The sequence below is a fragment of the Rattus rattus genome, chromosome 15 (genome assembly GCF_011064425.1).
Source record: "Rattus rattus isolate New Zealand chromosome 15, Rrattus_CSIRO_v1, whole genome shotgun sequence".
In the NCBI taxonomy this organism is placed as follows: Eukaryota; Metazoa; Chordata; class Mammalia; order Rodentia; family Muridae; genus Rattus; species Rattus rattus.
Window position 1 is genome coordinate 33,008,994 of NC_046168.1, and position 15,969 is coordinate 33,024,962.

At 48.3% G+C, this 15,969-nt stretch overlaps 1 protein-coding gene and 1 long non-coding RNA gene across 2 annotated transcripts in view; one reads left to right on the forward strand and one right to left on the reverse strand.

The window, feature by feature from the left end:
- The window catches only part of Gata6 (GATA binding protein 6), a 32,338-nt gene extending 21,558 nt beyond the window's left edge, over nucleotides 1-10,780 (reverse strand). The window contains 5 exon segments of the mRNA XM_032885715.1: nucleotides 499-624; nucleotides 3,988-4,154; nucleotides 8,217-8,855; nucleotides 8,858-9,369; nucleotides 10,669-10,780. Of these exon segments, the coding sequence (XP_032741606.1) occupies nucleotides 499-624; nucleotides 3,988-4,154; nucleotides 8,217-8,855; nucleotides 8,858-9,332 (1,407 nt within the window). The 5' untranslated portion in view covers nucleotides 9,333-9,369; nucleotides 10,669-10,780.
- Nucleotides 10,781-11,606: 826 nt separating this feature from the next.
- Nucleotides 11,607-15,726, forward strand: LOC116884572. Its single transcript, XR_004385881.1, has 3 exons — nucleotides 11,607-12,218; nucleotides 12,648-12,841; nucleotides 15,116-15,726. It is a non-coding gene; the product is annotated as an uncharacterized LOC116884572 (long non-coding RNA).
- Nucleotides 15,727-15,969: the final 243 nt, after the last annotated feature.

Below are 15,969 nucleotides of genomic sequence, written 5' to 3' on the forward strand. Positions count from 1 at the left end.
CCCTTTGATGAAGTACACACTCTAACAGAAGCTATCAAATACAATTCCTCAGACAAATGCCTTTGCCAAGTTTCTTAAAACTTAAGATTTACTGTAAACATTATTTTGCTATCAATTTTTGAAGTATACACTTTAGATTTTTACATTTTCCTTTCTTTTTCTCTGTGTGCAGGGTTTCTCTGTACAGCCCTGGCTGTGTTAGATTAAAGGCACACACGGCCACACTTAGCTCATTTTTACATTTCTAAAATCGAGATGTTTTACAAAGAATGTTAGTGTCAGATTAGTTGGTAGTGGGTTTTATTCCCTGGCTGCTTAGTGGCTGAACTGACGAGATCACATTACAGTTAAAGAGCAGCTTGGATTCACCATGGGTCATGTGTACACACACATTCACTTTTATACCGTCCTTTTCATTTGCTGATTCTGACTTATAATCGAAATTCTACAATTCAGGTAGTAACTACGTATTCATAATAAACAGAATAAGAGGCATACCCCATGGAGTTTCATATAAAGCCCGCAAGCATTGCACACGGGCTCACCCTCAGCGTTTCTACGCCATAAGGTAGTGGTTGTGGTGTGACAGTTGGCACAGGACAGTCCAAGCCGTCGTGATGAAGGCTAAAAAAAAAGCACACACAAAAAAACACAGTAAGTACAGAAAGGCAACCTTTACACATTTTAATGACTTTATATGTACATCAAGTTTCTATCTTCAAAAAACACTTTTCCTGCTAATTATACATAAAATGTCCTGTCAGGGGAAAAAAAAATCTGTCAAATTAGGCAGACCTTCCTGGACTAGAAACCTTAAGGACTGCTTGGTGTGCTTAATCCCGCAGGTAAAATTTTCTCCCACAGCCGGCTGCTGCGTGTTCTACAATAATCTGGAAGCAATCGTTCACTGACTGTGCTAAGCTATCACAGCCTGTGCCATAGTGGCTGCTCCTCCAAGAAGTCAGGTTTCCACACATTGCTGTTGGGGAATTAGATTCTTCAAGTTGCCCCAAACAGAGCTAAATTCTAGAACATTAACAAGAATACATACAACCAACCACCAGGCAGCCTGAATCCTGAAGCACAATGAAAACCAGGAATCTAGGAATTAGACATAACCACATCTATTTTTCACGCACATGTAGGAAAAAAAAATCACCCAGAAAACACAAAAAGATGAGTGAGAGTCTGGCATGGTGAGCCTTTAACCCCAGTACTAAGGAGGCAGAGGCAAGTGGATCCAAGTTCTAGGCTAGCCTGGGCTACACAGAAAAACCCTATCTAGGAAAAATGAGAGGGGTGGGGGGAGATGAGGGAAAGAAGGTCAGGACCTGAATAAAGAAAATACTCTGTTTTACAAAAGATTCCAGCGCATTTGCTAACATTCTTTTAATACACTGCCTTGCACATGGTGATGTTGACACACTACTGTCCCAACTATTTTTCATATAAATAGTTAACTGAGTTAACCGGCATCACCAGGGCAAGCCACATCTAATGCTGCCCTTATGATCCTAACATTCCTAAAAGAATAAATTTCCTCCAAATCTCTACAGAAAAGGAGGATGTTGAAAACAATATAATCGTCTCCCAGGAAGACAAAATGTGATTTATATTTAGATTTATCAAACAAGTTGTTTAAAATTATTAAAAACAAGTGCTATGGTCAGATACTACATATATATATATCAAAGCTCCAAAGGCTATAGAAAAATTATAAATAATTGGAAAAGATATGTTAGTCATATATATTGGACATTTATATTCCAAGTTCTTTCCTTGTAGACAAATATAAATGATTAAACAGACTTTTTCACTTATAGCTCACACCTGTTCTATTATTAGGTTAGCATCCTTTATAATCAAGTTATAAAAACAAGGACACAGCCACGAGCCCTTCAGTCCTGTACCGTTTCTAAGAACTTGGGGCTAATAATTCTCAGGCTCTGGTGAAAATGCACATACTTGGCAAATAGAACTACTTGAGAAATTGCTTTGCTAAAACAAAAAAAAATATTATCAAACCTTACATAGTGTAGGTTTCTTTTCTCTTCCCCCTCTTTGGGACTCAGGGGAATTAAGTTTCCAGGTGAGCACTCCTTTCTGTCCATAAACGTGAAATTAGTGAAGGACGGACAAAATGATCCGTTTTATAAATGAGCCATTTATGACAGTTTCCAGTGGAATTTGGAGCCAATGTGGAGCAAAATTGTTATCAGAATTTGCCATTATAACAAAGAGCTTTATGACTGTCAACTGCGGTTTATAAGTGAAGGCAGTCTCTATAAACATGTGTAAAGGTGAGCAGGTTATAAAAGTTCCTTGTAACAAGCGATCTCAGTTCTGTTCCTCACTGACAAGGAATTCAAGTTACACCATAAATGTCTTATTTTGCAACGTAATACAAGTTCAAATTCACAGTGATTGTTCTGTTCTACTGGCTAAACAAACTGGGGTTCAATATTCTGTTTCTGAGAACTAAGCCAGATTCACCAAAACCATAAGCCCACAAAGAGCCCCAATTGATAGCACACGCCTGCAATTGGTATCATTTATAACTCATTCACAAGCGTATTGGCTGACCTTGGTTACTGCCGAGACACCTGCCACACAGAGAGAAAACTAATGGATTTACAAACGTTTACGTTGGTTTTCTTATGCGTGACAGTTATTTTTTACTAGTACATGATGAAATAAATGGAACTTCGTAATATGGTTTTCAGTTAATCAAATGTGTAATTCGACAAGAACCTAAAAACAGCCACATGCACACCAAGTTTCTGCTCAGTTTTGAAAAGGGAAGTTTCCTTTCGGAGCTCAGCTTGGACGCTGTGTGAGTCTGGCTGTCCCTCTGGAAAGTAACATTTAGTTGTCCTTGCTTCTCTGATCGATGAAAGGGAGAACTCCCTTGGAATATTTTCTGACTACTTTCTTTTTAATAAAATACATGAGGATCTCAAAAGCCCTTGAGTCAATTGCATCCTGAATTCAAGGATACCCTTTAAAGAAAACTCTAAAAAACGTTTGTAACAAGCTTAAAGCACATTCCACTCAAATTAACCTCAGCTACTTTATTTTAAATGCATTAAAAACAAAACAATCATAAAACTAATTGCCTCTCCTTAAGGTGTCAGGCTTACACTGTGATGCAATTTCACTCTAATCTATTTAACACAAACAACATGTATAGCGTTTGTTCTGCTAATTAGAGAATAACAATTAAATAAATTACCTGGGTCCTTAAGATGTCTGGCATCTAATTGCAAAGCATTTACTTTAAATGACATTTAGAATACTATTAGTTGGGGCTAGACAAATGTTAGCCTTAAGGTGCAATTCATGAAAACTTGCCCCCCACTTCTTTCATTTCTAGCTTTATATGCCCTAACAAATGTATTAGCTTAATCATGGGAGAAAAAAATAAGAATACCTCACACTTATTTAAAAGATGGTAAACGCTTGAATTAGTGACATTCACAATTTGTGAAGACTCTACCTTCTCAAGTTCTGTGCCTATCTGCAACAGCCAGATTTCAAAGTAACCAATGTTTGAGTAAATAAATCTTCACCACAGTCAGGGCAATTTAAAAGGCAGAGGAATAGGGAGCTAAACCTGGATCTTCAAAGCCTACTTTTCCTTTGCCTACTTTTGCTTTGCAGATGTTACCTGCAAGCCCAAATTTTGGGGTTTCCATTTTGTATACTAGCCAAGAATATCTCTTTAAGATAAAATATATATGCGCGTGCTTAAAAAACTGAGAGGCAGCACAGAGCGGAGCAGTTCAGGAGCAGAGCACTGGTCGAATCTAGGTGGTGTGGAAAGGGAACTTTTTTTTTTTTTTTTTGGTTGGTTCTCCGTGGGATTCCGACGTGTGCACTAGAGGAAGTTTTGTTGTTGTTGTTGTTTTGTTTTGTTTTTGTTTTGTAGGGGGAACGGGGGGGGGTGAGGGAGAGTGCTCCGAGTCCGCACTCTTAGGCGACACTTACCACGCGCTTCTGTGGCTTGATGAGGGGCCTGCTGAGGCCGTTCATCTTACTGTAGAGACCGCATGCGTTGCACAGGTAATGACCGGTGCCATCTCGTCTCCACAGTGGCGTCTGGATGGAGCCACAGTTCACGCACTCGCGGCTCTCCGACAGGTCCTCCAACAGGTCTGTGAGGAAAGCAAGGACCAGAGAGAGGCCTGTGAGGTCGACAGCCCCACGCACACCACACTGGAATGTCCAGTCGGGAGATCAGAAGTTGGAGGCCCACCCCCAGGCTCTCCAAGGCTTCTACCCATAGTCTTGGTTGCCCTAGATCCTAGATCCCCACTGTCCCACACTCCAGTGTCCCCCAGGGGCTTAGTAGAAACCCCAGGGAAGTCGGAGGTCCTAACAATCTGGGAGGTGGGGGATGATCAACTCTGTTCCCCTTACGCTCCTCTGGTCCCTGTGCTGTCTAAAAGGTTTTTACAACCGAGGCCCGTCATAATTATAAAATGCAACTTGCCAAACGAAAGGTTACTGCATAATACTCACTGATCGCTGCCTCCAAATAACCAGGATTTGCTGCCCATTCCTTGTTATCAAGAAATTTTTAAAGTATTTTCTGTGCTCATAACATTTCCTTCTTGCATGCCTTTTCGTCAATTAAAAAAAGGCAAACCATATTGGAAATACTGGCTCTCTTTCTCTCTTCTCTTTCTCTCTTCTTTCTCTCTTCTCTTTCTCTCTTCTCTTTTTTCTTCTTTTTTTCTCTCTTCTCTCTTCTTTTTCTCTTCTCCCTCTCTTGCCTGTCCCTTGTCTCCGTCATCTCAATAAACCTCTTCCACGTGGAAAAAGATGCTATTCTTAGCATTTACAACGATTAATAATAAATAAGAAAAGGATTTTCTCAGGGAAGGGAAAGGCACACTACTAAGCATGGAGACTACATTTTATTCTTCATGTCATGAGGATCTAACACTGAAATATTTCGATTTCTATCTAAAATCTATTTTAAATGTTTGTTCCCATCTTTCGGATCATGCGGTTAGCTTTTGGGATTTGAAATGAACCTAAAGCTTAATTAAAAACAAATCCAAAAAATAATCTTAATTAACAAAAGTGACAGCATTTGCTGCTTCTCTGCAAGGAGGTTAAATATAAAAGAACATCGATTTTCTAAACTGAGATTAAATGTATCACATACACACTTTGTAAAATGAGACCCCTTTCTGATACAAAGAGTTTGAATGTTCTAATTTGACATTCTTCAAGAAACAAATACTTGAGTCACTTTTAACTTTACACTTTAGCATTTTATTTGAAGAAAACTCTGCCAGCAGACAGCACCACCCCTCAACCCCCATGTTCTGAGTTTGTGTTGACAGTAATCTGGTAAAAAAATATATATATTTAAATATGGTTTTAGCATTAAAATGCTTTTATCATTAATTTTTACCGTACCAAAAATAAAGTGCCCTTCATTTCTAGAGTTATGCCTTGAAAGGAAACTAACTAACATCCCACACAAGTGAGTTCAAAGTTATCCTGGGGACACTGGAACTTACAACACATCACAAAGATTTATTCTTCTCTGCCCTAAAAGCCACTATTGACCACAGGAATCAGTAAAATACTCAGGACTTCAAGGACACTGAAGTTAAACAAGGCTTTTGCCTTTGTTGTTGACTTTAAAATGTTACCTATCAGAGAGCTCCTCTACCAGAGTGGGGCATTCCCTGGAAACCCTGGCCATAGGTCTGGCCTCCTTCAGGCTAGGAACAATGAAAAGACTCCCCGAAGAAGACTGTGTGAATGCCCCCAGGTAGAACACAGTCCTCTGGAGTCCCAGAGGCAAAATTTGAAATTCTAGAAGCTTTTTTTTTTTAATTAAATAAAAATTCTTTAGTTCCTTTTCTCTCTCCCAGCAAGAAGAGCCAGACAGCAATAATTCTAAAATGACAAAGAAAAATACTTTAATTATAAAATCTGGTTGTGCCAGGAGGTTGGCACCTCAGTTCTAAATGGTCCCTCGGGGTGCTCCTGGGAAGTGAGAGACTCCAGTCAGGTGTGGCTCCCTAAAGGGAGCTCTGCTCTGTGGGAGCTAAGGAAGACCAAAGGCTCAGGGACTACGCAGACCCAGGCTCATCTCAGTGTGAACAACTTCAAATCCACCCTCCAGACAGGGAAAGGGTGGAAGACAGGCTTCTTACTGTGCAGGCTGATTAAGCACAGCACTCAAGCTTTAGCTTTGGTGTTGGCTCAAACCACTTAGAGGGTCACCTCTAAACGCAGTTTTAAATAATAATCATTCTTAATATAATTGTGGAGCCAGGAAGATGGCTGCACATTCAAGGTCAGCAAGGGAAACAGGAAGATACTGGCAGAGATGAGGGAGGAAAAACAATCCCAGTAAAGAAACAGGTACGGCTGTGTGATCAAACGCTGGCCTACACTCTTGGCCAATCCCTGCCTTAGTTGATTCTTAGCAGACTGCAAAATCTGGATATTCCTAAATCCTGTCACTCCAAACCCACTTTAAAAAGATCTGCTTGAGTCTACAGATTTTTCCAACTTTGCAATGCCCAAAAGGGAGGGGGTGGGAGGGGGGGAAATCAAGGAAAATATAGACTAAGTTCAAAGCCAAAAAAGAATCTCCTGTGGTGCCTATGACAGCATTTCTCAAGCAATCCTAGTCCTGGCAATGTCTAAAGATGGAATTGTTTCTGCACAAGCTATCTTCTCAGTCAAATGAGAGAGATGGTTCCAGGCTAGAGAAAAAAAGAATTTAGAGGGAAGTCAAAGGTATGTCAGGAAACAGGCAGAACTGGGGTGGGCTCAAACAGCAAGCTCCATAAACTCTGGGTTTTCCTACTCACATCACAACACAAGCTTCCCAGTCCAGCCACCCTTTCTCATCCTTTGAAGATTTTTAGTCTCTCAGTCTTTACCCTTGTCAGCCAAACAAGGTCTTTACTTATGTGGTAGGAAGGGTGACAGTCTATCAAGTCCCAAGCTATCAGAACAGGGTCCTCGAGTCTGACAGGAAAGGCGCAGAAGGGAGGGGAACGCCTCAGAGCCTCTGGGAAAACTGGTTTCTTCACCAGGTCTCTGGATCTCTCTGTGTTATTAGTGAGGAGATGACCAAATCGGGTTCTTCACTTTAAGCCAGTGGGTTTTCTAAATCCACCTGAACAACATTCCCATTTAGTGTAACAGGTCAGGGGCCAGGAAAGGCCGTCCCTAAGGAGTGGAGGAGCTCTCAGAATGAGGCACAAGGAAGGATTCATTCATGGGAAGGACAGTTTGGACAACTGTGCCTCCATTCGAGACTAACTACTGCCCTCAAATAGACAGCTACCTTTTTTCCTAATAGGATCGGTTGTCAAATGGCTGAAATCCTGAGAAGGAAAGACTTATGGATGAACCCAAGGCTCAAAACAGGATGGCTAGGGAAAGAAACCATGCCCTGACCATACCTTCCTCTGCTAATAGCAGACAGAGCTACTTTCCAAAATAAGATCTTTCCAAGGAAGCTGAAGTGTTTTCTCACTCTACACTTCAATAGCCTCTGGCACAGAGAATATGAGGGTAACTTCCTGAGCTAAATTCTGAAGGTCCAGGCCTGGCCAAGTAGGAGCCATATCCCTGAATCCCACACAGCAGATGCCAAGCCTGAAGGCCTATCCACCACAGATGTTACAGATGACCATGTTCCCTTTGCACCCAGTGCTTGGGGTTACAGCGATGCTTGTAGATGCCTGGGTCTCAGAGATTAGAGTGTCCTATTTAAAAGGGACCGAGCTGCTTAACTTAGCAGGCTGAATTAGACAAAGCTGAAGATGTCCACGTGTCTACCTAATCAAGTGCCCAGCATTCCAAATGCACCCAGTCCTGGAATCTCACTCACCACTCACACAAACCAGGATGGATACAAGCGGAGATCTCTCAAACTGAAATGCCCGTTTTCTCAATTCCCGGGTTCTTAACTACTCACCAAGCGCCCCCCGCCCTCCCTCTCCCACACCACGCGCATCCCCTCCCCATGGTTCTGAGGTCACAGATGTGCGTTCACCCTCTTTCCTGGACAAGAGTATTTCCCACAGCATCACTGCTAACTTTTGAATCTGCCACTAAGACTTTCTAAGAAACCTTTGCTGGCCCCATCGGGCCTCTAGTAAATAGCTGTTCCACACTGTTCCAGTGTCCCCGGCGCGCGCCCCCACACTGCGGCGTGATCTGATCCTTACCTGCGCTGGGGCCTCGTGGCACCGGGAGTGGAGCTCCCGCGCGGCTCTGTAAACTGTGGAGCACCGGCGTTTCGAAGGGTCCCGCTGGCCAGGCAGGAGTCAGCGGAGCGCCCATGTAGGGCGAGTAGGTCGGGTGGTGATGGTGGTGATGGTGGTACGTCCCGTTCAGCGGCCTCGCTGCAGACAGCGAGCTGTACTGGTGCTCCCGGCCACCCATGGCCGCCAGGCTGCCGCCACCGCCACTCACGCTGCCCGCGCCCCCGCCGCCCGCAGCCACGTAGCCCCCGGGGTCCCGCGCTGCGCCGTTGGCCATGGGCGGGCTGGGCGAGTAGGGGAAGCGTGCAGAGGCGTGGGCTGTGGCTGATCCCGCACCTCCGGGTCCGGCCGCGCCGCCGCCCGCTGCACCACCCCCGCCATACGGGGGGCTGTCGGCCGAGGCCTGGGGCCAGCCCGGGTGGGCGCCCGCGCCGCCCGCGTGATTGCTGGGCCCGCTGCCCGCCCCCTGCAGGTAGGGCAGGCCGGGCAGCATGGAGCCCACGCGTGTGGTGGGCACGTAGACCGGGGAGCTGGCTGCCGCGGCCGCCGCGGCCGCCGCAGCTGCGGAGTGTACGAAGCCGCCGGGCGCGCCGTCGTAAGCGGCGGGCCCTGGCTGGACAGAGCGGCGAGCGTCTGGTACATTTCCTCCGGCTGCTCGGCCGCGAAGGGACTCAGCTTGGCGCCCCGGCTGGACCACAGCAGCTTGCTGGCGGTCGCGGCCTGATCGAGGTCAGTGAAGAGCAACAGGTCCTCCCAAGTCGACAGGGCGCTCCCGGGGCCAGCGACCCCGGGCGCCGCGGCTCCGTGAGCAGCGGCGAAGGGATGGGAAGTGTAGGGGCTGAGCAAGAGCGAGCGGCCCGGAGGTCCCGCCACCGCCTCAGTGTCGAGCTGCGGCGTCCTGCAGTTGCTGGCGCCGCAGGGACCACGATCCCCACCCCGGGAGCAGGAGGAGGAAGAGGACGAGATGGGGGAGAGCGGCGAGGAGGGCTCCCGCGCTGGAAAGGGCCCAGAGTCGCCGGCGTCCGCAGCAGCAGCCCCGAAACGCTTCGGCAGGCACCAGCCGCCGTCAGTCAAGGCCATCCACTGTCCGGCGCTGCTCCAACCTGACTTTTGGTTCCTAGGGTGGGATTGAGGAACAAGACGGGAAGACAGAAAAAGTGGACTTACTTACTGTCTACAAACATGCTTCACTCCCTCATCCAACCCTCTCCTAGTTTAGGGCATTCCTTAAATATCCTACTTCTGCCCCGTGCTCGATGGGTTAGAAAACAGTAATTGAAATTTGTGCAGCAGCCAAGGTATTCTGGACAACTAGGGTGCCTCTCCGTCACCCAGGACACGTGTCCCCGAGCCCTCCTATCCCACCCCTCCATAGCATCCATCCTCTCTGCAAAGCGCGCCAGATCCCAAGAGTGACCTCGAAACCGGCCGAGATTTTCCTTCTGTCTCAGATTGGCTAACTCTGAGCCGACGATACGAAAGAATTTAATGTGTGTCAAGGCTGTCTCACCCCGCCTCCTTGTAGGCGCCCCTTTCTTGGGATGCCTCACTGAGAGAGTTCCGCGTGTAAAATAGCTAGAAAAGACAACCTGTCCCCGAAAACGAAACCGCCGCTTTTTCTCGGAGCTTCCCGGACCTGCTGACCAGATCCAACGCGAGCTCCAGAAAAAGTTACCCAGCCCAGAGAAAGTGGGATGCCAGGAAAGTCATAAGGACCTAGGAAACAGTGCTGGAAACCCACTCGGCAAAACCTCACGTCCAACCACGTCCAGGCCAACTGTACACCTTAAACACAGACTGCCTCACAACCACCAGCGCGCTCACTCAGGCCGGCAGGGCCACCCCCCCCCGGCCCACCCCCATGGTCAACCCCAGCGGGGAAAAGGCCAGATCGTGCAGGAATTGGACATAGTAGGGTGGAGCAGAGAACAGAGAAAAGGAGGGGGAAACGCAGGAGGGGAGGGGAGTGAGACCGCCCCAGAGCCGAGGCCACCCCAAAGGGGAGAGCAGGAAGAATGACAGGGAGACTTGGAGGGGGTGGGGAGCCAGGCAGGCCTCCACTGGGCTGCTTTTCCAAATCGCTTAGGCTCATCGGAGATAACCACACTAAAATTAACACACAGACCCGGGCAAGGTAGCAAGAAAGAAGTTTCTCTGCCCACTGGACTACAGGCTCCCGCCCCTTGGCGCTGTGATAACTCAGAGATAAGCTGCGGGCAGATAAGCACGGGAGGGGGGGGACGGAGGGGGGAGGCTGGTCCGGAGTATCCCAGGAACCTCGGAGTCCCTGCAATCCTCTAGAGCGAAGGAGGGGACACCCTCGGAACCGATCACAGCCCAGGAAAGGCCACAGAGCTGGAGGCCCGTAGAGTTGGAAGGGAGAGGAAGGAGTAAACAAAGAAGGAAGCAGCCGAACCTCGGGCGAACGACGTGTGTGAAGAACGGCCGCGGCCGAGGGTGCTCCGGGACGCGGAGAGAGTCGGAGGGCGCCGGCGGGAGACCGAGAGTCCAGGGTCTGCTCGTCGCTGCTGGTGAATAAAAGGGAGAGAGGAGGCGCCTCTTACTGCTCTGCCGGAAAACTGCAGCCTGCGCTCCTGATTGGACTCACCGAGCCCTAAACAAACAGCGCTCGCCGAAGGGTGCCAGGCTGTGGGTCGGAACTGCTCTCTACAAGCTGCTGGGTGCGGAGGTGAAGAGAAGGAGGAGGGATCCAGGGGAGGAGAAAAAAGCGGGTGGGGAGGGGACGGCCAGGGGGAGGGGAGTGCTGCCCTAGCGGACAATAAGAGCTAGGCAGCCTGCGGGCGTGGGCTGAGCTCCTAGCCCTGTCCTCAGAGTCAGGGCGAGTCCGCCCCGGGGGCGCCCAGCTAGGGAAGGGGCAGCAGCACGCCTGACCTGGCCAGCGACCCATATTCATCCAGCGCTGGAACACATCCTCGGGTCCCCAGTTACACACACGCACACAAGCAAGCAAGCAAGCAAGCAAGCACACACACACACACACACACACACACACACACACACACACACACACACACACACACACACACACACGAGTCACACCCGGGGCAGAAGGGGGAGGGAAACTTGGCTTGGCAGAAGCTGGATCTTCATAGACCCGCACTGACCGCCGCCGCAAAGGGAAGGGCTCGCCACCTCCTAGGTCAGGGCGCCCCCAAAGTCAGCGGTGGGGGGGGCTGGGAGTAAATGCCCAACTGGCCCTCCCAGCTCCTCCTTCCAAATTAAACGTCCCCCCACCCCCCCTGGCTTGTAACCGACCTTAAACTTTCCCGACCCTATTTCGGGACGCTCAGGTCCTGAGGGTCGTTTGGGATCTAGGCTACGATCTGGGAAAGGTGTCCCTTTGTACTCCCTACCTCGCCCCGCTCTTAAAATTACAGAATAAATTCCTGGGAGGTTTTGTAGAGTTCGGGACGACATTCCCCAGCTAACCTTTTGGTTGTGGTGTACGGAAAGGTTGAATCTATGAGGTGCTGGGGACCATCATGAATGAAAAACACTGCGGTGTCCAAGGACGCTAGTTTGGTTGTCGCGTTCACTCTGAGCTTTCTCTGGACTTTAGGTCAATCCAAGATAACGCGCTGAGTAGGAGCGGGGTACCTTCTCTGGACCCAGAAAGAAATAACCATTTCTCCACCCCCAATCTCACACACACCCCTTAGTCGCTCCCTCCAAATGGTTATCACAACTGTGTACAAACTGATACGGTTCTTAGCGGGCCAAGGACTGGAAATGAACACTGGCGGGGTTATCAGTGCGGATCTGTCAGCAGCGAGTGGCGCACTGCTTGTCCCAGGCAGCCGCAGTGGTGTACGTCTTATTCCTTCGGGCCCACAAGAAGGATTTCTTCCGACAAGCTGGACACTGGAAGGCTGAGGGAAGGGAATTGAACAGGAGAAACATTCTTATGGGAGTGGATTTTTACACGCACACCCCACGTAAATTAAAGTAAGTGTTTTCTATAGATCTTTCTGAAAACATTTGAACTCTCTTTTGTTGTTGTTGTTTTAGTTTTGTTTGATATTTTTATTTTTATTGTTTTTCCAATTGGAGAAAGGAGAGGGGTCCAAGCAGATTGAAACATGAATACATAGGCACGCCTTAAAACATGATTTCGAGAGACCTCGTTGAGAAGGGGGATCTTTCCTTGAACTGTACCTGTGCGCTGAGGGAGAAGGGAAAGGAAAGGACTTACTGAGGAGGGGGAGGGGGCCTCCGAATCCAGGAAGTTAGCAAGAATTCTCCCGTTTTCATTCTTCTTCGTAAATCGCGGCCAAACACTTCTGAATTTTAAACCTGCTACCGTGGTCTATAAACCGTTCTTGCCTAACTGCGTCACGTTTACCGTTTACCATGTTCTTTTTATGCCTCCCCTAGTCACTGTGGCTTCAGTGTGACTTCGGAAAGGCTGAAAGTAGAAAACTCTGGAATGGAGAGGCTGGCAACTGGAGCAGGATTCGAAGGCTTTAAATTTTAACCCGTGTTCGATCGAAAGTTACTACCACAAGAGACTGGCACGGGCCGGCCCAATTCCCACCATGGCTTCCAGAGGCTTGCTTTGGGGTTGTCCGGTAAGTTCATTAAGTCCGGTAAATTTTTAAGCGAAGTTCATTTGTAAGCAATTCATTAAAGCTTCGGCATCGTTTTTCATTTGAGTCCAATTGTTAAGAAATAACGTCTCCAGTTTGCTCTTAAAAGCAATTTTTACAGTTCGTATTTGCTAATAAAATAATAAATGACTTGGCTAACTAAATTTGGCGTCTTGGCTGTGAACGGCCTTCAAGGCTAAGCGAGATCGAGCTCAGGCGCGAGCCTGGTTCCTGTCCTGTAGTTTCGTTGATGGCATTTTTTTTTTTTAAGTTCGGGGGGAGGTTATCCTGCGTAAATTTCCTGGGACAATAGCAAACCCCTACTAATCTGCCTTCTCGCCGCTAGGCACCAGAGACTAGAGAACACCGGTGGCCCTGGCCTCTGGAAGTGAGGTGAGGGGCTCGACCCCTATTGACAGATACGTCAACATTCGGGCTCTAGCGGCTCGGGAAGGGACCCATAATTTTATCCTCCACATTCCCAATCATTTTAGTAGTGCCGCCAACCACAAGAAAAAAACGATAGATCATTGCTTTTCTTTTCAGGGCCACAACATTCACCTTTTTAAAATGTTTAAAGGCTGACTTTCCGAAAGAAGAGTACGTTAGACAAATATTTTTTTTCATCTCAGTTAATGTAAAAATAAAACTATTTAACCTGTCCGGTTGACCAAGACAAAAATCTAGGCTGCCTGCAGACTCTGGTTTGCTTTTTTCCGACTCGTGGACTCTGGCGGCGACACCCCAGCCCAGCAGCAAAGGCACAGTGCAAAGCCCTCCCCCACCGGCCTCGGGCTGGCCGCTCCGGGGAAGTGGAAGCCGGCAGAATCCGGGGAGCCGAGGGAAGGGAGGCACACCAAACTAGGGGGAGCCCCAAGATAGCGATGGTCCCTATCACGCCCGAGATAGCTTCTAGAAGTTTCTTCCTTGGTGTATTTGTTTCGTTTTGTTTCTCTTTCTTTTCAACTCTTTTTCTCTTGTTCCCTCCTGTCTTCCCCTACCCGACTTTGCTAGTCTTGAACGGAATCGTTTCGCTCAGAACCATTTAGACCCAAGAAGCAGACCCTCTGAACAGAATCTTCTTCCTATGCCTGCAAGAGGGGACGGCCTTTCCCCCTACGCTCATTTATTTGGTCCGGGCCACACCACCACTAGCCTTTCAAATTTAGCCCATCACAGCAGCCAATAGGGCAGGGGGCGGGGGCTCTGAGGCTGAAACGGAAGGGGTGTTAGGGGACTCGATGGCGCGCGGCTTCCTGGGGGACCACAGACCTGGGCCTGGATGCCTGTCGCTATACAACTTTGGCCTTGCAAACTCAAGCTCTCATTACCTGTCATTTCACGAAGCTTCTCTCTGCTCCAATGTCGGTTCGAAAGTGGGGGAGGGGTGTAGATATATACACATACAATGTCTGTGTTACATAGTTTGAACTTTAGATTTTAAAATATTACGCTAAGGCTATAACTTACCGGTGAATTGCTTAATGTTCAAGGATGTAGGTTCGATTCTCACGCACCACCAAAAAAAAAAAATAAGATAACACATTTATAAAGCCTCGTCGATTGTACCACATTTCTTACTGTCTTAGGGACTCTTTTCACCCAACGATACGGGTCACCTTGACTCCCTGATTTTCCCCAATGTCCCAGTCCAGTAGAAGGGTGTGGACAGTGTGTCCTACCCCACTCGGAACGCCAGCCATCTACCAGGCTACTCGCTTGACTTGTGTTTGCCTTTTCCCTCCACTTTCTCTCTCCCTTCGTGGTGCGTCGTCCTTTTTCCTTTCTTTTTACCCCACTTCTTCCCTTCCCTTCCTCCGTTTTATTCTTCTTTTCCTATAAACAAACAAAGCCGCTCCAGACAGGATCAGGTGATGGCGGAAGAGCGAAGGTCGCCCCAATTCTCAGTGTTGGTTCTCTTTTTGCCCGGCCTCGGGCTTCAGGGCTAATGCACTGGTCCCCGGCGGCGGGAATAGAGCCACACGCGGGACCCGACCCTGGCCCCGCGCGCTTGCAGCCTCTGGTGACCCCGGCCGGCAGCCACCAGCTCAGCGCAGAGGTGGGCTAAGGTCACTGAGGTGGCATCCCTGTCCGCGCGCTGTTTACGTGACTTAATGTACTTCTTACGCGGCGGTAAGTCGCAGCGGCGATAAGGGGGTGGCCCAGGAAGGGTCGCCTTAAAAGCCCCACGCTGGGCGCCTGCGGCCCACCCTCAGCCATTAACCTTTTTACTTTCTTCTGTCCTCTCTCTTAAAGCTTGTTATCTGGGCCACCCAATGACCGACGAAAGATCTTCCCTCACCACGTCTCCCATCACCGCTTTAAACCAAATAAATTTAGCTATTAAGGGCCAAGATGTCTGACAAAAGATCGAAAGGTGTCTCTCTGGGATCCCTTAAAGAAGCCGAGAAGCTGGCTTAGCTCTCGAATCCCGATAAAGAAATTCCATGCCGGCGCCGGCCTCCCTCCGCAGCCTGCTTGCTTCAGACACCCTGAGATCACTACCTCAAAGGTCCATTGCGACCTGTGACTGCAACTGAGGCATTGTCTCTGAGTCTCCTGGCCTGGGGATGTTCGGGCATTGGAACTAACCCTAACCCTGATGCAAAAGCTGTGGTACCCAAACATTCTGCCTGGCTTGCAGAAGAACCAAGGTCAATAAAACAAACCCAAAGTGCCGTTTAAATTTGCACCCCCACCCTTCTTTCCTTTAAGACAAAGCCTTCTATTATATATGACAGGCTGGCCTGGAGCTCGTGATCCCCCAAGCCTCAGGCCTGTAGAGCATTGAAAATTACAAGTGCTTGTAGCCTTGTCCTACCTTCCTCCCCACCCCCACAATAACTAATAAAGGCAAAACCAAGTCATACCAGTCTACCTTTTCCATGGTTCATTTTAGGATCAGAACCACCCCGTATCTCCTGGGGGTCATGAGCAGAACTGAACCCCTGGCAGATATGATAGACATGTGTCCCTGGACTGAACCCAGGAAGGGTGTAGACTCTCAAAGGCTAGTTTGGTCAAACACAGTGTTTATAATCATTATTAATTACAGCTGGCATGGCTACGTGAAGCCCAGGGCTGTGTGTCAGCCAAAGCCATCATTTCCC